Source organism: Grammomys surdaster, unplaced genomic scaffold (assembly GCF_004785775.1).
Source record: "Grammomys surdaster isolate TR1022 unplaced genomic scaffold, NIH_TR_1.0 332765, whole genome shotgun sequence".
Taxonomy (NCBI): Eukaryota; Metazoa; Chordata; class Mammalia; order Rodentia; family Muridae; genus Grammomys; species Grammomys surdaster.
This window is the reverse complement of record NW_021627973.1, coordinates 36,084-62,703: the sequence shown is the minus strand read 5'-3', so window position 1 is coordinate 62,703 and position 26,620 is coordinate 36,084. Positions and strand designations below refer to the sequence as shown.

The following is a 26,620-nucleotide window of genomic DNA, read 5'->3' as shown; positions in this document are numbered from 1 at the left end:
GTCACAGAACTCAGGCAATGATGGAGGTTCTGAGCCCACCTGTCTGCATTGGTTCTTCATGTGCCTTAGTCCTGCTGCCACATAGCTAATGATGGGATTATCTTGGTGACTACACTTGACAACACTAAACTTCTCCAGTCCACACAGCTGAATTTCATGCAGAAAATCCTTTGGGAAGAACCACAGAAACACCACAGAGTATACCCCAAAGATGGAGAAGTCAAAACTGAAAGTCAAACATACTCTAAGAGTACATAACACATCAAAGAAACACAAAGACTATGACACAGCCAGGTTCTCTGGTCCATCCCAACAAATCAACTCCCTAATGAAGGAACCTAAAACCATATAGACAGTTGAGGCAAAGAACTGAGTCTTACTTTTTAAAAGACTTTTAACAATGATCACATAGAAGATTCTAACAGATGGACACATTAAGGAAATTTATCCTAGACTTCAACAAAACAGTCTCAAAAGTGAACACAACAGTAAATTGGGGGTAAACATTCAAAAGATAAAGGAAAAATCTGGCAAAGAGACTGAAAAGTTAACAAACCAAAATGAAAAGAAATACTTGAAGTAAATGAGATGGTCAATCAAATAAAAACTACAGCAGATGCCATTGTGGACAGACAAGAACAAGATGGAGGACAAAGCCAATATAACTATACAAGTGTGCACGCACACACACACACACACACACACACACACACACACACACACATTTGTGGTGATAGGTACATGAAAATGTAATTGATAGTAAAAGCATGAAACATTAAGTGAAGCTTGGAATCAGAAAAACTATTCTAACTGCATGGAAGGACCCTGAGATGTATATATATCATGTGGATGTGAAACTGGACAAATGTCTACATAGGAACACCAATATAGCTGCATGATAATTTTATATCTGTGACTTTATTACAATAACTTTATTTGAGATAGGGTTTCACTATGTAGCCCTCTGTCCTATAACTCACAATGTAGACCAAGTTGGCCTCAAATTTGCTGATCCATCCACCTGCCTCTGTTTCCTGAGTGCTGAGATTAAAGGTAGGTACTACAATTCTGGCCCAATAAAGTGATTTTTAAAAGTACAATAATTTAGTTAGTGTTGGTGTACATTTGGGCACATGTGCCACTTGCCATGGATATGGAGCTCAAAGGACACCTTGTGGGTGGTGGGTCTCTCCGTCTACCATGGGAGGCACTGTGTTGAACTCTGGTTATCAGAGCTGGCAGCAAGCACCTTTATCCAAGGTGCTCTTGCCACCCAATGATAATCTTTTAATGATAAAAACAATCAAACACAAACAAACAACACCACCATGGTACGTGAAATATTCTAGATAACTATCAAGGGGTAAATTTTATTATGTTTTTTAAATCTAGCATTAGGACCATTGTGTCCAACTCTGCTACTGCTGCTCTGTTTGGATATCTCAGTCTTATCTGCTGAGTCAACTTATCTGTCAGACAATCTGTTTCTGTGCCAGGTTCTATTTGTTTGACTACTTATTTTGGAAAAGAAAGTAATTTCCCTGGAGACTTTGCATCACAGAAAGACAATGATGCTTACAAGACCTAGTTATCCTGATCAATCCTGGCCCAGGACAATCATGAAAGGTAGAGGCTTTCCAGAGACAGGACCACAATTCTTCTTTTGGTTATATATAAAAACATGAAACTAGAAGTAATTTTACTGAAAAGCATGGGTCATTTCTCAGCTAGAACATGGTGGCTGGGAACCAGGCACAGTACAGTTTTCTGTAGTCTGGATTATACAGGAATGCCAGACACAATGGAATTTCTAGATATTCCAAGTGAAAATCTTTTTTTTTTTTGTCATGAACTCAAAACGAAGCATATATTCCAGGACCCTTGAAAGTTATACAAGAATTCTGAGGCTGTAGAGATGCCTGGGCAGTTAACAGCACCTACTGCTCTTGGGGAGGATCTGAGTTTGGTTCTTAGTAATCTCATCAAATACCTCACAGTTCTAACTCCAGTTCCAGGGGACTGGAGGCTCTCCTGACCTCTATGGCACCAAGCACACATGTGAGGTACATAAAAATTCATACAGGCACCCCTGCCACCCCCCACAACACACACTCACACAAATCTTTAAAAAGAAAGGATCATACTGAACCATAGGAAGATCATTTTGTAAGATACCCACTGACCGTGGCAATGACCTGACTTCAACATCCCACCATAGCTGCCATGTTTCTTCCCCCTCATTCTTCCAACTCAAACAGCATGGATACCATAAGGAAGCTGCTATGTATCATGGTACAATGGGAAAAAAAACCTGACAGAACCTGCTTCTTCTGAACATTTTGTTCTGCTTTTTGTGACACATTATGTCCTATAACTTGCTTTTGTTGTTCTTTTTCATGTGTGCTAAGACTGAACCCAGAACTTTAAGCACACCTTCATTAAGCTACATTCTCTTTTCTCTGTAATCAGAAAAAGTACATACCTAATATCTTGTTTAAAGATCTTTATTGTTTGGTTCAATTTCTACAATGTTGTTCTTGTCAATTACCAGTAACACTGTATTTGGAACCAAGATAAATTGCAAAACTAGTTCTTTAGCCTCCTGGCCTTGTCAGATGGTCTTTGCTGTCCTGATCTAGACAGAGATGGGACACTAAGAATACTTAATTTTCTCTGACATATATCTGTTTGAACCACATCTACTAGAACAGGAAACATTGTCTCAAATGCTGTTAAAATTTTACTGTTTTTAAGTGAATGAAAAGTTGGAAAAAAATATAAGAAGTATGTTGGAAGTAGAAGTTAAATACTCTGAGAAATATAGTGGATATAGGTTTTAACTAGTGAGAAAGAAAAAGCTAAAAATTGTTTTTTTCTCCTGTACCTTTTTCTGAAAGAGATGTGAACAAGGGCTCACAGCCTGGCTTGTTTGCTTATTTCTTCAGTGATGAGGACAGAACCTTGGCACTCATGCATTCTGGGTAAGCAAGGCAACACTGAGCTATATATACTGAAGTCCTGCAAGGGATGCTTTTGGTCTATGATGTTTTAGTCTGCAGTCAGGTAGAACATATTATGACTGACTGCTCTATTTCTTCCAGCTATGGCCTGCTTTCTTCCTCTCCAAGAAATCGTGTCATGTGTCCTAGGGTTTCTGAGAGACTGGATTTTGATGATGCCATCAATGAGATTCTGTCTTCTGTTTACTGTGGTTCCTATGAATTGGCTGACAGCTGAATTGGCTTAAGCACATCACATTTGTTATTTTTAGGGGAGAGAAAAATTGCTGCATAATTGCACTGTGATCCTTTGTCTGGTTATCTTTCTTTTTGACATATAAACAAGCACTGATGATTAACGCCTGGATCCATTCTCTTATGAGGAGAAAGTGATATTTTCATTGTGCTTATCTTCATAGGTCACATATCTCAAATGAGAGACATTCTTTTAAATCTACTTCTTGGCTGTCAAGTGGTACAGTTAAATATAAAACAGATAATCTATTGTTCTCCGTCACGGAGCAATCAATGAATGGGGGCATAAGAGCACTCCAGTTATGGACAATTAGTTTTTAATTTCCTATTAAATGTTCCATCTACTTATATTAAAATGATTATATACTTCTTAAATACAAATATAAGAAGCATATAATTTTTATACATATATTTTTTGAGATAGGGTCTGTGTAGCTCAGGCTAGCCTAAAGTTCATGTTCCTCATGCCTCATCTTCCTAAGTACTAGGATGACAGGGATGAACTACCATGACAGGGACATAAATTCATTTTTGATAAAAAGCCTGTCATGGGGCTGGAGAGATGGCTCAGCGGTTAAGAGCACTGACTGCTCTTACAGAGGTCCTGAGTTCAAATCCCAGCAACCACATGGTGGCTCACAACCATCCGTAATGAGATTGGATGCCCTCTTCTGGTGTGTCTGAAGACAGCTACAGTGTACTCATCAATAAAATAAATAAATAAATATTAAAAAAAAGCCTGTCATGTATTTTAGCAAGCTGATTGATAATGCTATTTGTTTATTTCTGAGGCACTGGAGATTGGACCCAGGGCTTTGTGCATGGTAGATAAACACTCTAACATTGAGCCAAACCACAGCCTGTGGAGATAATCTTAAAAACTGCTACATGTAAGAAGACCTACACAAGACCAATCTGGCTAACATTCCAGCATGGAAGGGGGAGGTAAAGTCCCAATCCCTTGCTGGACAGCTACTGACAGGTAATGCTTCTGGGGAAAGGAGAATCCCCTTTTCTCTAAGTTTGTGGCCTCTGGTAGGTTGACCACACTCCACTGGATGGCTCAATATTCATGAGTATATGGGCATCATATACTAAACTCAGTGGGCTGTAAAATAAACAAAGCAAAAGCAAAACCAAAAACAACTCCCCAAAACAAAAAACACCAGACAGGAGCACTGGAGCAAGAGGGGAAAGAGGATGGATCTGGGAGGCGTCCAGGAGAGGAGCAAAGTGAACATAATCAAAATACACTGCATGACAATCTCAAAAAAGTAATAACAATTTTATATTTAAATTAAAATAAAAATACTGTGTGCTTCAGATTACAAATACTTTGTTTAGGCTGGACAATGCTTTTCTTATCTTGCCACTGTTAAGTTTTGGTATCAAGGCTATGAAAGACTCAAATTAATTAAAGTTTGTTTTTTTATGCTATGAAAGAAGATTGTTCAAGAATGTATCCTCTCATGTTTAAGAAAATCTGCCACAACTTCACTAATGTTTGCCTGCATGCTTTCTAAAATTTTTTAAATCGAAAATTATATACATACACATAGGGAAAAGTTCTCAAATTGTTAAGTACACACTTGGATACATTATCACAGAAGCAGTTTCACCTCCCATACATTACCTCAGCCTGACCCTGAGTTTTGCAAGAGAGCTGGTGAGTCAGTGGGAACAGTAAATACATTAAAATAACTGCAGCCTGTTGGCAGGAACAGCACTTAGCAGGTCGGAAGATGCTGTTTTAAATCCCATTTGGCAGGGAAAATCTGAAAGATGTTATTATAAAGTGAATTCAGCAAGCAAGACAGTTGAACCAGTGTTCCCTGCAGGTGAATCAACACACAGGAGCTTCTTAGAAAGACCTGGGGTGCTGGGTCATTTGTGGTGCTGGGGGTTTGGCTTTGAAGATGTTGAGATTTGTTTATTGAGGTACTGGGGTTGAGTTTAGGGTGTGGTGTTTGCTAAGTTAGTATTGTGTCACTGAATTATATCCCCAGTCCTGAAAGGTGGGGCAATTGTAAAAAGAAAATTACAAAATAAAGTCTTTGTCTATTTCAGTGCTGTTTGGTAATTCATGACCTGTATAGATTCTTACCTTTCCTCTCCCTCCACATCACAAATATTCCTGGTCAGATAACAAAGTAGCCTCGGACTTTCGAGCTTATCTTGCCAATTTCACAATTTAGGGGAGAAAAAAAGATTGAGACAAAGTCTAATGTAGCCCAGGCTGGCCTTGTAATCTTGACCTTCTTGCCTGTGTTTCCCACATGTTGGGACTACAGGAATGTGCTACCATGAGACAGACAGTCAGATAGATAGAGACAGAGCATGCATGCACGCCCAGTTTCTTCAATTCTCTGGAGCTTTTCCTGTAAGCAAACAATCATATCAAGTTCTTTCCCTACTGTGGACTTTCTGATAGCACATTTTTTCCACAGCTGCTATTGTATACTCTAATAGCTAAAAGGTCAGCAGTGTACAAACCCAGATATAGATACCACCATACAACATTAAAACATACAATAAATTTCTTATTCTCATCCTTAACTAAAAAAGTATAATACGAACTAGAAATTACATTTCACTTGTTAGTAAATATAAAAAAATATAGATTAATAATATCAGCTTGGGCTGGAGAGCTGGCTCACCAAGTAAGGGCAGTTGCTGCCAAGCCTGACAATTTGAGTTCAATGTCCACAACATACATGGTAGAAGTAGAGAACCAATCCTGAGAGTTGTCCTCTCACCTCGACACACATGCTATGAGATGCATGTCATTCCCTATACTAAATAAGTAAGTAAAAATAAAATAACATCAGTGTTTGATAACAGAGTGGCAAGCACTCCTCCATACCCAGAGTAGTGGGAGTTTATGGTGACTTATCTTGCTGAAAATGTATAAACCCTCTGAGAAAAATTTGCATACAATGTACTGACAACTTTGATTGCACACATGCAATTGCAACGTAATTTCTTTTTTAAAACATTGTATGGGTGTGGGTATTTTGCTTGCATGTTTGTTCATGTGCCACATGTTTTTTCATGTGCCACAGTGCTTACACAGGCCCAGAAGACGACACTGGATTCCCTGGAAGTGCAGTTATAAATGGTTGTAAGCTGCCACGTGGGTGCCTGGAATTGAACCCAGGTCCTCAGAAAGAGCAGCTGATCCATCTACATGCCCTTCAACATAATTTTTTTTTATCAGTGTTCTAGAAATAACCTAAATGCTCATGAAGAGGGAAAGTGGCTGAGTAAAACTGCAGTGACAACCAAGTCCCTCTGCATTCTACATCAAGGATGAAGTGATCCCTATGCACTGATACTACAGTATACTACATGTAGGAAATACTGCAACAAAACATGACACGACGAAAGGCCACTCCAATGATATAATGCCACTGACATAAAGGGAAAAAGTAATACAGAACATGAACATTTATAAATAAAATTTTCTAGAATTCCTAATAAATAATCAAAATTAAGTACTTAGAGAGAAGAGACACTCTGAAGGATTAACTTTCTTAATGTTGATCTTTTGTGCTGCTTGGATTCCCCACTGCACTGATTATAGAAAGGAGTACAAGTTGCAAGTGTATGTTTTAAAATCTACAAGATCTGAAAGCTTATGAAATTCATGTTAAATAACAATTTCCCTACAATAAATAATACCTAGAGGAAATCAATCCTGTAACTTCTTTAACTTGTTTCATAAGTAAGAAACTGAACTATCGATTTTATGGGTTATTAAAGGCCATGTTGTCTATGAAGGCTTTCAGTAATTACATTATTATTATATCTTATTTGTTTGTATATGGGGTAATGATGAGTGCATGCACACATGTTGCAGTGTGCTGTGAAAGTCAAAGCAGCCTGATAGAGTTGGTTATCTCCTTCTATGTGGGTGTCAGGACTCGAACTCAGGCTGTCAGGGATATGCTTTACCTGGGAAGCATCTCACAGAAACTGAGTGGCTTCCAGTAATTAGAATGTGATACAACACCAACATAATAAAAAAGAAGAATATCTATAAAGTCTAAGATATTACATTATGTTACAATCTTAATTACTGTACATGTTCCTAACAGGATGTGTATGTGTGTGTGCCACAGTGTAAGTGTGGAGGTTAGAGAAGGCTTTGTGAAGTTGGCTCTCTCCTTTCCCTTACCATGTGCTAGGGCCCTGGGGACCAAACTCAGGTGACCAGGTTTTCTGGGCAAGTGCCTTTACTTAATTGGCTATCTTTTGATCCACTTTAAGTTTGAAATAAGTTTTGTGTATATATGATGTGTCTGTGTGCAAACCTGCCATAGCACATGTGTGGAGGATAATGTCTTCTTTTTAATACTATCCTGGAAAAAGAAGTTCTAAGATTTTTTTTTAGCTACAGATTATGTAAAATTAACTTTAAAATGTAATTAAACTGATTTTGATAACTAATTACAAAAGTAGCTTCTTACCAAGTTGTAAATAAACACTGAAAAGCTTGTGGGATGAAGAGCAAAGTGAAAGAATCACAATAGCAACAGAGGGGAGTAGGTAGTCTGTGCAGGGACAAAGAGGGAGGTGACTTTACAGAGACACGTCCCAGAGCAATACGATACCTAACAGCTGGCTGTGCTCCCCTGTGATGGAGTTCTGATTCGGGTCTGAAAAACAAACAATTGAAAGGATAGAAAAAAAAATGAATGACAAAAACAAACATTTATTTAAAACTCAAGCAACGAAAGTCAAACAAGGTAATAAGCAAAAACTTTTTTAAAAAGAACATTAACAAAAGAGTAAAAAAAAAAAAACCCAGAATAAACTATTGTAAAAACAATGATCACAGTCTTCTATACAACATTAAACACCAAATTACTATATGACCCAACAATTCCACATCTATCCCCCAAAACCCCTGAAAGTGGGGACTCAGATATATATATATATATAACCAAGTTTCCAGTGGCATTATTCATAAGAGTAAAAGGCAAAAACAGTCCAAGCTGTCCTCCGGGAGATGGAGGAGTGATTGAAACATGTTATCCATGTAGGCTGCAGTATTATTCCCATAAAAAGAATAGAATTCTGACCCATGCTCTATAAAAATACAGCTGAAAATCGAAAACAGTATGCTGATGAAAAAAAGCAGACAAAGAACACCTATTATATAATTATATTTACACAGAATATTTGTCACAAGAAAAGTTACAAGGATGATGCCTAACAGGATTGGGTGAGTGAAGGATGGGTATTATTGCTAGATATACAGAGATACTGTTTGGACGGTGTGAAGTTCAGGAAATTTAGGAGTAAGGGCATGGAAGCACTGTCGATAATAACTGCCAAGAAATACACATTTAAAAACTGACTAACACAGGAAATTTATGTCCTACATGTGTTACCACAATAAAAAATAAATAGAAATTCACCATGCAGATCTGATCAGGCAACAGTAGTTTGTGAAGCAGAAGTGTAACCTTTCGGGACTTGTGACCCGAGTTACATTTTCTGCAGGAATTCAAAGGCATGACATGAGCACAGCATCTATTACTACCAGAATCCTGTAAGGTGAGCTGAAGATCTAGTGACTAAGCAGCTTTGATAAAAACTTGTTTCATCAATAATCTGAAAGTGGCCACAACAGGCCAAATGCCTAATGCATGAGGGATCGACAACCACCACTTAACATCAACCACTTGCTTATTTTAAGGTCTTGAAAAGCATTAAGGGCTGAATATGGAGACGGCCTTAAGCTCTACTCTCCTCACAAATTAAGTCTCTTGAGATGCTTTGAATTGCATCTGGCTTCCTTGAAGTATCTGAAGGAATGAAAATAAATTTAAATCATGGGTCTGTGAACAATGAATTTTATTAATTTCTAATTGAAGTTTTATATATTGTCTCCAATTATTCTGTCAGCAAAAAGCTATAAAAAAGTAGCAGTGTTTTTTTTTGTTAAGTGGTAAATATTCTAAATGTTACCAATATTTTACAGAAAATGAAAATAATATTCACCATGCTTTATATATATGTCATATGTAATTAAATGTAACACTTTAAAGGAAAGATCCCAGGGGTAGGACACAGCTAGTGTTAGAGAGGGTTTGACCTCCACTACTTCAGTAAGCAATAATCAAAAGGAGCTCCAAGACAGAAGGAATAAAAAGGAGTACTTAAGAAAGTCTGGTTTCGCTGGGCGGTGGTGTCGCACACCTTTAATCCCAGCACTTGGGAGGCAGAGACAGGAGGATTTCTGAGTTTGAGGCCAGTCTGGTCTACAGAGTGAGTTCCAGGACAGCCAGGACTACACAGAGAAACCCTGTCTCGAAAAAAAACCAAAAAAAAAAAAAATTCTGGTTTCTTATATACATTACAATATCCCTGTTAGTATACAATGTCATCAAAAGGGACATAATGTAGATACCTTATTTCCACAATTAAAGTTTTAAATGATTAATATTTTAGTTGTATTTTCAGAGAGTTTCTTCCTTGATTTGATTTTGGGAAAGAGAAATTCCAAACTTATCTATTCAATGACTTTAGGGCCAACACATTAGCAAGTAAATCTTTAGCTTTTAAAAAATGCATCTTCTCATCTGAATAAAAGCATGCACAAGGCCTCCACAAATTCAGCCAGACAAAATTTCAGTACTGCAAATGGGAGGTGCGCACCAAGTCCCACCCCTAATCAAAAAGCTATCTGAAATGGACACATGCTGGGAGAAGGGAAACCGAGTTTTCTCCAATGGAGTGACACTGGGCAGATCAACCAAACTACTGGGCAGGCCTCATGCTCAGCACAAATCAGACCTCGTGTTTTGTTTTGTTTTGTGTTCTTTTGGTTTTGCACTTTTTGTCTTTTGTGGCTTCTCTTTTTTGTTTTTGAGAGAGGAAGGGATTGGAGGAAGGAGGTAGAAATGATGGGTAGGGAGGTAGGGAAGATGTGGGAGGACAGGGGAGAGGAAAAAATAGAATCAAAATATGTTATATGAAAAATGAAAAAATTTAGAAATCTAAAAACAGACAAGGATTCAATCTGTCACACACCTTTGGAAGCAGAGAGAAAAATGTTTGTGGGTGGGGCTTATTTATAGATATTTTATAGATGAGAATCCTTACTACTTTACTATTGTCCATAAAATAATTATTTTCTATTGTTCTGTTGAGAATTTCTTTACCTAATAACACTCATAGTTGAGAACAGAAATATCATGAGGTTGGTTCCAGACCACAATGATAAGTCAGTCATATAATTTGTAGTTTCTGGTTCCCTAGTGCACATGCAACTTGTATTTATAATACATTGTAGTTTCTATGAAGTGTGCAGTCACATTACATTGTTCCCTAAACAATATACGTACCTCGATTACAAAATACTCTATTGATAGCGAATGCTCATGATCATCTGAGCCTTTACAGTCTCTTCACTGGTGGAAGATCTTGCCATTTAGCAGAGTGCATACTTAAAGCTGGGTGGATGGTGATGGCAACTTTTAAGTATGAAATCCGTGAAGGTTGATTCTTCACACAAAAATGTCTATGGAGCATAAGATGCTGTTTGACAACATTTCCTTTGTTTTGTCTTGGGAAACAAGATCTCACTTTGTAGCCACTTAATTCGTAGAATTTTTCAAATTAGCGAATCCTCTCAAACACTGCCATTGCTTTCCTTTTCATCCCTTTCAGCAGTTTATTAATTGTACAAAACCATGTGTTTTGTTAATGCGTATGTCTCTTGTATTCATTCTTGTATTCATTCATATGACCAAAGTTCTTCCTTTACCCTGCTCTGGCCCTTTATCTCTTCCCTAGTAATCCACTTTCTACTTTCATGTCTTAAAAAAATGGTCGGGCGGGCAGTGGTGGCGCACGCCTTTAATCCCAGCACTTGGGAGGCAGAGGCAGGCGGATTTCTGAGTTCGAGATCAGCCTGGTCTACAGAGTGAGTTCCAGGACAGCCAGGGCTGCACAGAGAAACCTTGTCTCGAAAAATCAAAAAAAAAAAAAAAAGGTCGAAGTACTACCTAAACTATCTGTCTTAATCTGACTCATTCTGCTTGACATGATGACGTCTGCTTACATCCATTTTCCTAGAAATAACATAATTCAGTTCTTTAATATGGCTACTTAAAGTCCATTGTATATTATATAATCCCTTATCCTCATTTGCTAACAGACATGTAAGCAGATTCTAGAGCTTGGCCACTGTGAAAGCGTTACTATAACACTGCTGCTCTACCAACGATGTAGGTTATTCTGAAATAGTAATCATTTCAACAATGTTCAAATCATCTTCTCCATGAACTCAACTTTGAGAACATTTATGGCCCACGGGGAATCAGTGCATCATCACTAATAGGAGCTGGAAGTAGTTGGATACTGACCTCATGTTTGAAGTTTGAAACTTAAGGAAGGAATAGCCAGATACGGCGGAAGTGGCAGAGAACAAAGATTGCAAGTGGAGTCAGAGACCATGTCTATTTTGACAAAATTTTATCACATAAGGAATTGCTTTCTTATGGATAAGCAAAGAGCGGTTTCTTAAATCTACTCATGGAGAAGATGGTTAACCCTTCAGAACTTGATGAGTGAAGCCATATTTGAGTCATAGAATACAGGGAAATCAAGCTGGTGGAAGCTTCATCCCCTTAGTTTTCATAGTGCTAGAGAATACAATGCATGCTACCAGAAGAGACCGAAAAACAAATCATCAATCATACCCAGAGATGAATCCTGCCAGTTACAAACAATAATGATGGGCCTAGCAGGAAACATCCACTGGTACAACAGTGGACTGGACATCATGGGAGTAACCAACCACTTTCTGACTGACTCTAAGGCTGCTCCCCAAAATAAAACCTACAGTTGACACTATTATTGGACCAAGAATGTGTGGCTAGACAGACCATAGGTCATAGAAGCTACTACTATTATTCTGCCAAACGGACACAGTATTAACCCAATTACTAATGACTTATGATTATACTCACAGGTCAATGTAATTCTCAACTTTCATCTGAGAAGCTTCTATCTGTAGTAGACTAACAGAGGATGACTAACTGGCCAAGGTATGTAGAATAAGAAACATAACTAAAATAATAAAAATAAAATCTTAAAAAAAAAATAAAGGCCTGTATAGAAAGAAAGTAAATGTGACGATCTTGAAAATGACTGCTTGTAGCAGAGGAATGGATGAAGAAAGGCTGTACCAAATGGGAATCAGCTTGGTACACTTGGGAACTTGTAATGTGCTAAAGTGGAATGAACAGTATAGTTATTATAGGAGGTTAGGACACAGGTAGGTAGCAGTTACACCCAAGGTCCTAAAGAAAAAAGAAAAGGACACTGCAGATAGAGGAAACACTCAGAACAAAGGTTCAAGCTGTCCTGTTCAGTGAAGAAGTAAACCAGGTTATCAGCAGCATAAACAGAGAGCAACAGAATATGGTATATGAGATGAATGCAGGCAGTGAAGAAAGCACGGGTCACATGAGGCCTTCTAGGACACAGTCATGACTTTTGAGTTACTTTGAGTAGACAGGAAGCCACTGGAAGGCTTTATGTCTCCACAGCATCACCACAGCTGCTATCAAGAACAGGCTGCATGGTAATGAGGAGGTACAAGGAGTACAGTCAGAAAGCTAAGGTGATCCCAGAAAAGAAAATGGCACCCTGAATAAGGTCAGAAGTACTGAAGATGACAAGTAGCAGTCAGAGTTGGGTATGAGCACCACAGAAGGCTGGAACAGAACAAGTAACCTAGCTCAAGAGGTCAGCTGTCAGTCGTTTGCCAAGGCAGCCGGGTAGGAGAGTCTATGTGGTGACAGATTAGTGGCTTGGAGCTCTTTGCACCTAACCTTTGGTTAGGTGTGATGTTTCCCTGCAGCTAGTAAGTATATTAAGAGTTCATTTAATGAGAAGCGGTTCAAATGTCCATTGCTGAATGGACAAACTAAATGTAATATATATGTACAGTTAAATATTTGGCCTTTAAAAGAAAGGTAATTTGGGCACAAACAGCATAGATGAATCTTTGAGAACATGCTAATGGAATAACTCAGTCACACAGAAACAAAAGCCAAATATCATATGACTCTACATGTCTGAAAATTTAAAGTAGTCAAACTCAGAACCAGGAAGGATGGTCACTAAGGGCTGTGAGGAAGAATAGTGGAGATTTGTACGATGACTCACACAATGTAAGCATTCTGAAGCTCTTTTGTAGAACAATGTGAAGATACTTAATACATCTGAACTGTACGTTTTAAAGACCATGAGCTAGGCTTGGTAGATTATATTCCTATAATCTGAAATATGAAGCAGGAGAATCTCAAAGTTGAAGAAGCTTGGGCTATACATTGTAAGAGTCTATATCCAAAAGACAAAAAAATAAATAAATGTAAAAAAATGAAGACTTGTGTTATACTATGTCACAATTTAGAAAAGGCTAGATGATGATGATTTTTGCTTTGGGGGGGACTGTATTTGGTGATAGTGGGGATTGGTGGGGCAGGATTCAGACAGATCTGCGAAGCTCAGGATGACCTCACAACCTCCTGAGTGGTGGGATCACCTTATAGTTTTGATAGACTGTGGTTTTCATTTACAGCATTCACAAGTCTAAAACAAAGGTTCACTTTTGTTATTTTTAATATTTTCTGTGTTCGTTTTTCCAGAATCCCTGTCTCCCAAGTCACAAGACAGTATGGGCTCACGACATGCTTCAGAGAGGATGACACATCATGCAGCTTAAATATAAAGCCAGCTAATACAGCTACAAACATTACTAATGTTATTCCAGTATTTCTGGAAAAAAAAGCTGAGGGAGCAAACTTAAAAGATTGCCTGTGCGGGCTGGTGAGATGGCTCAGTGGTTAAGAGCACTGACTGCACTTCCAGAGGTCACGAGTTCAAATCCCAGCAACCACATGGTGGCTAACAACCATTTGCAATGATATCTGATGCCCTCTTGTGGGGTGTCTGACGACAGCTACAGTGTACTTACATATAATAAATAAATAAAAATTAAAAAAAAAAAAAGACTGCCAGTGTAAGACCTTGGTTGACTTGGAGACTTATGCCATACGGCTCCAAGGAGAGCAACTAGATAAAATGGACACTGTTGAAACAGAGGACTTCTACCCATTGTTATCAGGACAGATATTAAAATGAAAAGGCTACAGCTTGTAAAAATTTATTTACAAGGCTGATGAGATGATCCAGTGGGTTAACATACTTGCTGCTAAACTTGAAGATTTGAGTTCCATCCCTGGAACCCATATAAAGGTGGCTGTGCTCTGATTTCCACTATTACAGCATATGTTTGTACATGAACAGTTTAAATGTATAAACCTATAAATAGCTACTCATTGATTAGTCATTTGATAGAAGCTATACAATTTTGCTGACTGAATTTGCTCTCATGTCTTCTTACCTGATTCATATCTACTAGGCAGGCATATGCCTATCATTTCCAATTTTGGTTAATGATAAAAGTGACAAAATATTTGTATGTTTTTTGTTTGTTTGTTTGTTTTCGAGACAGGGTTTCTCTGTGTAGCCCTGGCTGTCCTGGAACTCACTCTGTAGACCAGACTGGCCTCGAACTCAGAAATCCGCCTGCCTCTGCCTCCCAAGTGCTGGGATTAAAGGCGTGCGCCACCACCGCCCGGCTATTTGTATCTTTTTAAAACTTTGTGCTAATCCACTCTTTCACAGATCTCATTTTGCTGACTTCCAAGAGTAATTCATGTTAGCTTTCAGAGAGATGCTCTACTATCTCTTTAGATGTCATATCAGTTTTATAAGATGTTTAGTCAGTCTATTCATTTATGATATAAATATATGTCATAATGGTTTTGGAATCAAATGTATAAAAATAACAGCAATGGTTATACACAATAGTTGTTAGATTATGTATATGACAAACACTCAAAGAGTTTATCTGTATTATTTCTTTTTTATTATTATTATTATGTTCAGCCCAAATATATATATATTTATCACAAGAGTGAAGACTGTTGGAGCTGAGGGGGTTTGCGGCCCCAAGAGGAGAGCAACAATACCAACCAACCACAGCTCCCAGGGTCTAAACCACCAGCCTGGGAACACTTAGGGAGGGATCCATGGCTTCAGCTGTATATGTAAGGGTGGAGGGCCCTGTCTGGCAGATAGTGGGAGAAGAGATCCTTGCGGTCTCATGAAGGCTGGAAGCCTCAGTGGGTGGGAATTTGAGAGTAGGGAGGTGAGAGTGGGAGGGTAGGTAGGGGTACATCCGCAGAGAGGAGGGGTGAGGGGATAGGGAGTTCCGGGGTAGGGTGGGGATGGGGTAAGGGGATAACATATGAAATGTAAATAAAACATCCAATAAAAAAAAAAAGAACCTGAGGCTGTAGATGACTATAAAAAGACAGTATCTGTTGACCAGGAGCCATGCAGCTGGACTTATGAACTCATAGTGGTTGGACAGGATGCACATGATCTGTACAAGCCCAAACTAGACCAAATCCCCTCATGGCAAGAGGAGCTGGGCACAAAGCTCCACTCTTAGCAGAGTGGAAGTTGACAATCATTAGCTGCTGAGAGATGAAGGGTCAGTTTTCTCTAATAGTGTAGCTCTTTTTTTCTTTTTTTCTTTTTTTGGTTTTTCAAGACTGGGTTTCTCTGTGTAACCCTGGCTGTCCTGGAACTCACTCTGTAGACCAGGCTGGCCTCGAACTCAGAAATCCACCTGCCTCTGCCTCCCAAGTGCTGGGATTAAAGGCGTGCACCATCACCGCCCGGCCATAGTGTAGCCCTTGATTGGTTGACCATATTCCAGTTGAAGGACACATATCCAAGAATATTGGGGCAGCACAAATTGGATTTGATGGGGAAGAAAAAAGATACAAGGAAGGGAAGAGGAGGTGGATTTGTGAATAGTTGGAGGAGGATGGGTGAATATGTATGAAATTCTCAAATAACTAATGAAATATTTTAAAACAGCCAGTTTATAAGATAATAATAATTATAAATTTTGACCTGGATTATGACTTTCCCATTACATTATACTGGTTATAAGTATAATTATAAGAATGAATTATTATTAATGTAGGTAACTTCATCACTAAGAGATGAAATAGGGTAAATGTTATCATATAAAGCTTTGATGAAGTAATAGTACAGATCACATAAGAAGCTACCTAATATGTAGGAGGAACTAGATGGTACCCACAGATAACCATGTGATGCCCTACTGTTACCTCTTCAGACACACTGTGTACTCAGATAAGAGGACTTCCTCTCCCATCCAAAGGACATGGCAGAACATGGGAAGAAGCAGCTCACAAGGTCACAGAATCCAATCCAAAGCCAGATAAAGGAAAAAGAAAATGCCAAGAACAAATGCACAGAAGAAAATGCTTCTGTGTAGTCATCAAGCTAGTGTACCTATATTATTTAATACTTTCCATTGCTTCTATAAGGAAGATTCATAGTTATTAATTTAAATACAAAGAAACATTTAAAATATTTATTAAATTAATTTCATATTGGCTAGTCAGATAATTTTTACCTGTGATTTTTAGGCTTCAGGATGTTGATTCTACCTTCTCACCAACAACTTGACATTATTAGATCAATAAACTAAGAATTACTTTATCAAATATAATTTCAATGTGTTAGAACATTTTTAGAACTTACTAACCTTTTCTTAGAGACCATGATTGGCAACAGTATTTAACAAGATTAATAATACTTGTACATATCTATTTTTAATTTATACTGTGTTCATAGCATACAAGCTGATATTTCACTTTCTGACAAGTCTTTTGTTAAAAGCAGCCATGAAAGCTGTGACTCAACCTAAGTAAAAACAATAAACAAAATGTGAAGACGATTCATAAAGGTGAAATGACTAAAAATACAGTCTGTGAAAAATTGATTCTAGGGGAATTTTCTTACTACCATCATATGAAATCTGTACAGTGTCAGCTGTAGATAGGATTTTAAAAACTCTTGAAAACAATAAGGGTCCCAAAACCAGAGAAAAACAAGCAGGGCACATGTCTGGGTAGTTTGAGGGGTTTAGATTGAATTATGAAAATCTTGGATACAAAAAGGAAAAGGAAAACAACTGAAAAATTCTGAGTGAAACTCAAAAATGAAAGCAGAATTTTAGCAAACAATATGAAAATTAGATGAACAATAGACTGGCAGGTTCATCAAATCCACTCTGGGTCACTGTAACTCATCCATGCTAACAGCAGCATCTCTACAAGGAAGTGGTGGTACATGCCAAAAACAAGCAAATAACAACAACAAAACAAAAACAACAAACAATAACAAACCCAGCATCTCTAAGGCATTCTCCAGGTCAACAGTAAGAGTTATTCTGAGACTAGGTTCTACTGTGTTGCCCAAGCTGGTATTGAATTCTTGAACGCAACTGATAGTCCCACCTCAGCCTGCCTAATGGCAATAGATTACCTGGCACATAGTTACTACTAAGTCAACATGCAACTGGGAACGAAGGTGTCTTAGGCTTTCTACTGCTGTGACAGAACACCACAACCAAAAGTGACAAGGGGAGGAAAGGATTTATTTCATTGTACAGCTTGTAGTCCATCATCCCAGGAAGTCAGGACAGGGACTCAAGGACAGGACCTGGAAGTCAGAACTAATGCAGAGGCCATGGAGGAGCACTGCATACTGGCTTGCTCTTCATAGCTTGCTCCATTTGCTTTCTTAAACACATCAGGACTAACTGCCCAGGGGTGTCACTACCAACAAAGGGATGGGCCCTTCCACATCAATCACTAATTAAGAAAATTTCCTACAGGTTTGCCTATAGGTCAATCTTAAGGAGGCCTTTTCTCAATTAAGAGTCTCCCTCCACCCCCCCCCCCCCATATGTTTAGGTTTGTGTCAAGTTGACAAAACAAACCAGGATAAGTGGCATGCCTGAAATTTTAGTTACTTCGGAAGATGAGGTAAGAGGATTACAAATTTGAGGACAGTTTGGGCTGCATAGGGAGACTCTTTTGGTCTCAGCTTTAAAAAAAAAAGTGGCTTTAGAAGAACAAGTATGCACTTAATAACTACACGGTTATTAAGAAGGGGATGTTATTAAGAAGGGGAGAAGGGAGCTGGAGAGATGGCCCAGGTGTTAATGCTGTTCTTCCAGAGACCCCTTGTCCAATTCCCAGCACCCACATGGCAGCTCACAACTGTCTATAACTCTAGGATCCGACGCCCTCACACAGACATACAAGCAGGCAAAGCACCAGTGCACATAAAATAAAAATTAAATGTTTTTAAATGGGTGGGAGAGGCAGCTGAGTGTAGTAGTGCGTGCCTTTAATCCCAGCACTCATGAGGATAAGTTCAAGGCCAGCCTGGTCTACATAGTGAGTTTAAGGATAGTCAGGGCTACACAGAGAAACCCTATCTCAAAAAAACAAAAAACAAAAACAAACCAAAAAAACTCCAACAACAAAAAGGTGGGGGGAGAGAAGGAGGTAGAGCATTGTATTGGCTACTTTTGCACTTGTGTGACCAAATGCCTACAATGTGAAGGTCTGCTTTGGTACAGTTTCAGCTTTAGCTCATCCTGGTATGGAAGGTATGGTGGAGATCACAGAGGAAGTGCCTGGGGCACTTTACAGCTCTTTGGACCAGAAAACAGAACTTGTGTCAGAAGTGGGGCTGGGCTATTCAGGCCTTAAAGGCTTGCTCTGCACTGACCAACTGTACTATCTATCCATGCATCCCAGAGGTTCCAAAGTCTTCTGAAACAGCGCCACCAGCTTGGGACCAAGTCTTCAAACATACAGGCCTGTGTGTCTCATTTCACAGTCAAATCATAATACTGTGGTTCACGGTCATCTCAGAAGACAAAATACATTTAGTTCTAGTTCCAAAGTCTCCATGATACTAACAGTCTCCAAACCGTTCAAAAGGCCAAAGTCTCTCCTGAGAGTCTGAGGACAAGGATCACTTGGTAGAGTGTGAGCCTTGTACACATGACTAGGTTCAATTTCTAATATTGTAAAATGAACATACAAAACTATGGTCTTGTCTGAGACTCGCCGCAACTCGTAAGCTATGATCTGCTATAAAAATAAAACAGAAAGTTGTATGATTCCAACCAATGACTTAAACATTTTCATTACAAAAGGAAGAAACAGGAAATTGACAAAGATTAGATCAAATAAAAATTAAGCAGGCAAACAACCTGTAACTCCATGTCCAGCATTCATATCACACGGTAACATCACTGCCTCTTTAGCCCTGCACTGGTCACCCATGTGGGTTTTCTTGTGTTAGCTCTACTCTATACACATAGTTTTTCTTGGTATACATTCCAAGGCCATGGCATATCCAGCATCCTAGTTTCTATGGCAACTTACTTCATTTGTTGACCATTCAAGGCTTTCCTTTATGGACTCTATAAGACAAAATACATTCACTTCTAGTTCCAAAGTCCCCATAATACTATCATCCTATAGGGATACTTATTGCCTGGCCTCATCAACTTTCTACAAGCCCATGCCTACAAAACCAGCACAAATGGATGACACAGGTTTGGTTACCTATTGCATTATAGCTGCTCCCCTTCAGCACAGCTACAGTTGCCTTGGAAAACCTGCACAGCTAAACCTGGGAAAACATGTCCTTAGGTGGTCCTGGTACAAAAGGGAACCCCTGTTGTAATGTGGTCTGTTCAGAGACTTTCCCCACTCCTTTCAAATATGTCTGCATTTTGACTCCCTGAAGCCTTTGATGAACAGGGTCTTGCCCCTATTGTCCCCTTTCCTATAACTGTACTAATACTAATCTTCTGAACATTATAGCTTGTCTGCACCTACCCCTCCATGACTGTAAATGTGTACACTTCTTTCCTTCCCAAACTACAGTTTTCCACATTTTCTTGCTCCACCTTTTATTTTTAATTCCTTTTTTTTTTTTTTTTTTTGCTACAAGCAGCCAGTAACAACCATGTCAACTCAATGAAACTCAATGTCATTCAGTCTTATTTCTGTCACCAAATTAATTAGCCCATGACTTTTAAAGTCAGCCTCACTTAAATTTTCAGGACATACATGACAAGACATAGCCTGATTCTTTGCTAGAACACATCAATTGCCTTTATCCCTATTTCCCAGAGTCCTTGTTTCCTTCTGAGACCTCATGCACATCATCTTCATTGGCCACACTTCTCTCCCCATTTGGCTCCTCGGACCCCTATCACAATCACCCCATTAAACTCTGCTTACAGCATTCAAGGGTTTCTCTAGTCCACAGCACCATACTTTCCCATATTCTTCCTGCTTACCAGCTCAAAAAACTATAAACTAGTGATTAGGTTTATTAAAGTGACAACTGCTCTGTCCAGCACCAATTTTCTGTAGTAGTGACTTTTGCATGACTGTGACCAAATACTGAAAACAAAGGATGATTTTGTGTTACATTTTCAGTTCATCAAGACAGAGAAGGATGGTCAGTTCATGGCAGTGGCCATGTGCAGCTGGGGATCCTCACATCATGGTGGACCAGGAAACGGAGAGCTCAAGCTACAAGTAGAACTGGCCTATAACCTTCAAAGGCTCATTTCCAGTGACCCGACTCTATCAGCCATAATTTCCACCCGCAGGTTCCATAACCTCCTAAAATAATGCCACAAACTAGAAACCCAGTATCAGATCCTGTGGGAGACATTTAACATTTAAACTATAACTGGAGTCACAGGCATTAAAGACAACACTGTGAACAGTTTTGATATTTTAAGTCTTTATTGATTCCATGCCACAGACAGACAATTAAGACAAAAATTCCTGCACCCACCCTTGTTTTCTTGAGATTGCCAGCACTTGTCATCTGCCAGCAAATGAACTCAAGCTCTTATGAAGTGAAAAAGAAAAAAGCAATCTATCTAGGGAAACCAGGCAGCCAGCAAGAGAAAACCCATTTAGAATTAACAGTTGATTGGACCAGCTAAATAAAGATGCTCCAGCAGTCTCTAAAAATAATCATGAGAGCAGAGTGGTGCATGCCTTTGTTTGTACCATGTAATTGCTGGGACAGTGAGACTGCTTAGTGGGTAAAGGTGCTTGTCATCAAGTCTGATGGCCTGAGCTTGATTCCAGGGACCCACATGGTAAAAGATTATTCTTGCAAGTTGTACTCTGACCTCACACACCTGCACATACTCCCACAAGTTGTACTCTGTACCACCCACACTCAAATAGAGATTTAAAATAACTTAATTGCTTAATCTGTTTCTAAAGTTTCAAATACAGAAATTAAACTAGAAACAACTACTATATATGTGAAGTTAATTTTTTTTAGTATGTATGTACCAACATACTGTTTGATTAGTAAATGTAGTTTGATTTTCCATATAAAAAATAGATATGAAGGCTGGAGAAATGACTCAGTGGGTAAGAGTGAATGCTGCTTAAGTATGAGGATGTGACTTCAAATCCTCAACACTCATAAAAAGATAAGGGTGGCCGTGTAAGTCTGCTAACCCACATGCTGTAGAAAACAGAGAGTGGGGGGATTGCTAAAGTTTGCTGGCTGCAACCGTATTTCTATGTTCAGTAAGAGGCCTTGTCTTAATAGAAGAAAGTAGAGGCTAATGGCGGACACCTGCTATCCACTGGCTTCCGTGTACATGTACACTGTAACATGTGTTCACATACTCATGTGTGTATGTATACTATATACAACACACACACACACACACACACACTGAATAAATAAATGGAAATGCAATCTCATGCATGACTTTTGAGGCTGGCCTCAAGTTTCAATTGGTATAATGCCTTGGAGATTTATTCCGTTTTTTTTTTTATGTTATGAACATTAGCTTCTTTACTATAAAATAAGATGTAATTCAAACATTTGTTATAGTTTCAATGAGACTGGAAGAAAGGCAAGTGTGAGAAACTTAACCCTGGATCCACCATGACTGGGAGGATGGACCTCAGCCCAGGTGTTACGCTATACGGGCAATGTCTTCCTGGATGGATTAGTATTATTAATGTAAACACAGGACTGCTATAACAAAGTGTTTGGTCCACTTCTTTCTTCTCTTGGTCAGGAAGGCCCTTACCTTATACTGACACTTTTATCTTGGACTTTCCAGCTTCCAGAATCATGAATCAATTCATTTCTTTTACAGAGGTTTAAATTTAAAGGGGGAGGGAGAGGAGAAGGAGGAAGAAGAGGGGGAAGGGGAGAAGGATGAGGAAGAAGAAGAGAAGAAAAGAACTCAGTGTCTGCTTCTGTTAGCAGGCAGTACAACAACAAAGTACAGGCCTCTGTTGGGGGACAGGAAGAAACCTCTCTTCACATCTACCTTATTGAATCACACATCTACCTATTACCCTCAGAGATAGGAAGATCTCAGGGCTTTTCTTACTCCCCTACAAAGATCTCAGGGATCTCTACAAATCATATCCTTTTTAGCTTTTTCATTCTCAATATTATCTTGAGGCACTAAAGGCTCTCATGTAGCTGTTGAGAAACAAATCAATCCTACGCCATATTTTCCTGAAAGGGCCTTGAGAGTCCATTATCTCTCTCATCCCCAACAATTCACTAGATCCAGAGTACTTCTGCTAAAGAGAAAGAGGTACAAACTAAATTAGGAATGGACAGACAGTGGGATATATGCAAACACCACCTTTGAGGTGGGATGGCTTATAGCTGTAATATCCATATTCAGTAGGCTGGGGTAGAACAATCTCAAGTTCAAGGCCAGCTTGGGCTACAAAACCAACAACTTTTAAAACTTAGAAAATAGTCAACCTTTCTAGAACATGTTCTGAAACATAACATTCAGTAAAAGTGGTTCAGCTTATAGACTAATCCCACACACACTAAAATTTGGACAAATATATAAAAGAAACCTACTATCTTTTAGCCAGTTTTAAAAACATATTTTCCCTTGGAGCTGTGAATGATTAAACAAAAACCCTAGTGTCCCTACTGAGTTGTCAATCATAGGAGCCCCAGGAGTACCCCTAAACAAGATCAACTCCTGCCATTCCTTTTGGCTGTCCAGCAGAACTACATAACAAGACACTATTGCTGAAGACATTATGCACATTGATTGCATGAATAGAGAAATCAAGTTGGAACTGACCTGGAAGCTTCCTCTCTGATGGCTAGCTTCCATAATCGCAGAAGGCAGGGCATTCAGAGAGAAAAAAATACCAACAGTCTCTGTGGTGGTTTGAATATGCTTGGCCCATAGAGTGGCAGTGTTAGGAGGTGTGACCTTGTTGGAGTGGGTGTGGCTTTGCTGGAGGAAGTGTGGCACTTTGGGGTGGGCTTTGAGACCCTTCTAGCTGCCTGGAAGCCAGTCTTCTGTTTGTATTTGGAACAAGATGTAGCACTCTCAGCTCCTCCAGCATCATGCCTGCCTGGATGCTTCTGTCTGATGATAATGAACTGAACCTCAGAACCTGTAAGCCAGCCCCAATTAAATGTTGTTCTTTCTAAGAGTTGCCTTGGTCATGGTGTCCCTTCACAGCAATGGAAACTCTAATTAAGACAGTCTCACCACCTGTAAACCCTGTGAACTACAAGACCAAGAAGCAAGATGTGCCTACTTGTACAAGAGTGACAATACTGTTAGGGGTTAACCAAGTGCTCTGATTGATATGGTGGCCTGTGACACAGGAAGGAATGATGTCTGGTATTGTACTGCCTGTCAAGAACTCCAAAGAGTAGAGATCATAAGCCCTAGTAGGGAACTGCAAATTGTTTACAAGTTAAACTGACAAAGCATCAAACTTCCTGAGAATAAGTAGTGGGTAAATGTTCAGCACTAACCAAGACTTGTATACCATTCTCTGTGAGGCTCTGGGAGCTTCATGGAAGCAGGAATAGAATCTAAGAACTGGAAGACAGAGAGAAGGACTACAACTGCCATCCTCTGGAAAAGACACAGACACCACAACCTCAATATCTCAGGCCTGGTAACAGGTATGGATGGAGAAAGGGCTCAGGGGACCACATCCCCCACGGATAAAGTATTTGTTAATGATAGACACAGGAAGAAAGGGAGTTATTGCCTTCATTTGTGTATCCACTGGTGATTCCACCAGGCTCTAAGGAATAGTTCCAAGGCAATGTTCACACAGATGGCTCTTGCTAAATTTGGTGGGACACAAAACCAAACCAATATTCAAGAATCTGGGAAAGGGACTGGGATGGATGAGAGAGAGTGTCAGAGATGGGAGGGAAATTACAGGGAGTAGGGAGAGTAGTGTGTGTGTGTGTCTGTGTGTGTGTATTTTGGTTATGTTGTCCAGATTGGCTTCTAACTCCTGGGTTCAATGCTCCTTCTGCCTCAAATTTGCTGTGAAGTCTATATGTTTATAGATTGTCTTGTCTTCAACTACTCCCTTGAATACTAAGTTCTACAAAAAAAAAATATGTTAAGAAGAATTAGAATCAAAGGATACTGACAAGAATGAATAAATATCAAAATAATTATGTTGTATAAAAGAAGACAGTAATGCTATTATTCTATTCACATAAAATTCTCATAAATGCAAACGAGTGAATAGTGTCAGAAAAAAAAAAAACCCTAGCTGTTGCTTGCAAACCAGGGAATTAGGTAAAAGTACATTATAAAGGGCACAGGGAAACTTTTGTGGGTAATGAAAATGTTCATTATCTTGATTATGGTGATTGTTTTACAAGTACATGCATGTGTGAAAACTCATTAAATGGTACATTTATGTAGTTAGTTTTATGTCACCTATACCTCAATGAAACATTAATAAAATAATGATTGAGGAAAATAGTTCTAACATTTTTTAAAAAGATTGGTATTTCTAAATATAAAGATCTAAACCAAACCAAACAAAACAAAAAAACAGCAAGAGAGGAGAGATACTGACAGGAAATTCGCCGTTTTTCCAGTCTGAAATTTCCTGCAATAGAAACTACTTTTATTAAGACTATCTCTCATCTTCTCACAATTCATAATATAACTGAAGAAATAAAACTATAATTACAATGTCAAATACGGCAGTACATTCCTAAAATCCCAGCACCTGTTGGCCCGAGCAGAAGGGCCACAAGTTTGAAACTAGCCCTCTGCACATCAATCAATGAAATAAAATATATAGGTTTAATCACAAGCATCTGCAAGTTGACACACAGAGTTGATATGCCTGAGTGCTGACAGATACTGATAAATGGAGTAAACAAAGCCAGGGACAATCAGTCATGCCATCCTAGAAGACATGGAGACAGACCAGACCTGGAGATAATGGAGTTCAATGTGGTTGTGTGAAATTTTCATGGTATGTAGAGAATGAAAACAGATGTTCAGATAAAAAGCAAACTGGAGTAAAAGCAAGGAGTTTCGAGAAAGATGGCGACAGCTTTTTAGACTCTTGCTCCAGAGCTGACATTTCTAACACTAACATTAGGATCTTCTTCCACAAAAGGTTCTGCTGCAATAGGAAGAACACAGGGAGGGAAATGAGGTCACCCACCTCATATATGGGGCTTACTGAATTTAAATCATTTTATCTACATATTTATGTGCCATATTCAATTTTTACCATGTGTATGTTTCACCCATATGAAAATTCTTTAAATAGGATTTTAAAAAATTATTTTATTTAAGTAAAAACCACCTAGTATAATTTCAGCAATACATGTAGGTTTTTCTTGCTTTTCTTTTTTTCTTTTTGAAACAGGTCTCACTCTGTAGCTCAGGCTGGCCCTGAGCTTGTTCAAATGACCCCTCTGCTAGATATACTACCGCACTGGCCAACTTCCCAGCTTCTATCATTTTAAAGTAATTCTAAAAATTAATTCTTTTACATTGTCTACATCTTACCACTAACCTTAGTCTTTAAGTCTCCATCTCACTGGTAAAGGTGTGCCTGCCTACATATGACAGGTAGATACTCTGGAACAGTCAGATTAAGCCAAGCTTCCTACTTCTTCAGTTTTCTCAATTTTTGGCATAATTTAGAAAAATACAGTATATTTGGAAATATTCCATACCAAATAAAAGAGCAATGCAATTCAAGTGCAATCCAAAGTTTGACAAAGAATAAAATTTCACCAAATTCTGAGGAATTCATATTTACAAAAGAAATAAAGACTCAGAATTAGTAACTATAAGAATACAGCACCCTAGTAGTATAAGAGTTTTTAAAAGTGTTTATCATAACATGTGTATAGATATCTACACATATAAACACACACACACACACATATATATGTGGGAATGAAGAGAAGGGACATGGGAAGATTTGGAGAGAGAAAAGGGATAAGGGAAATGATGTAATTGTATTTTAATTTATATTAAATAAAAATTTTAAAGTATGTTTAAAAAAGTATGGGGGTGGGGT

General features: G+C 38.7%; 1 protein-coding gene across 4 annotated transcripts in view; it reads right to left on the bottom strand.

Moving 5' to 3' along the window:
- Nucleotides 1-26,620, bottom strand: part of LOC114616628 (solute carrier family 12 member 6) — an 88,453-nt gene that overhangs the window by 36,462 nt on the left and 25,371 nt on the right. For 3 of the 4 annotated variants that reach the window (XM_028762055.1, XM_028762056.1, XM_028762059.1), the window contains one exon: nucleotides 7,868-7,912. The exons of the other annotated variant lie outside the window; for it this stretch is intronic. In XM_028762055.1, the coding sequence (XP_028617888.1) occupies nucleotides 7,868-7,912 (45 nt within the window). The remainder of the gene's footprint in view (nucleotides 1-7,867; nucleotides 7,913-26,620) is intronic. 4 annotated transcript variants of the gene reach the window in all.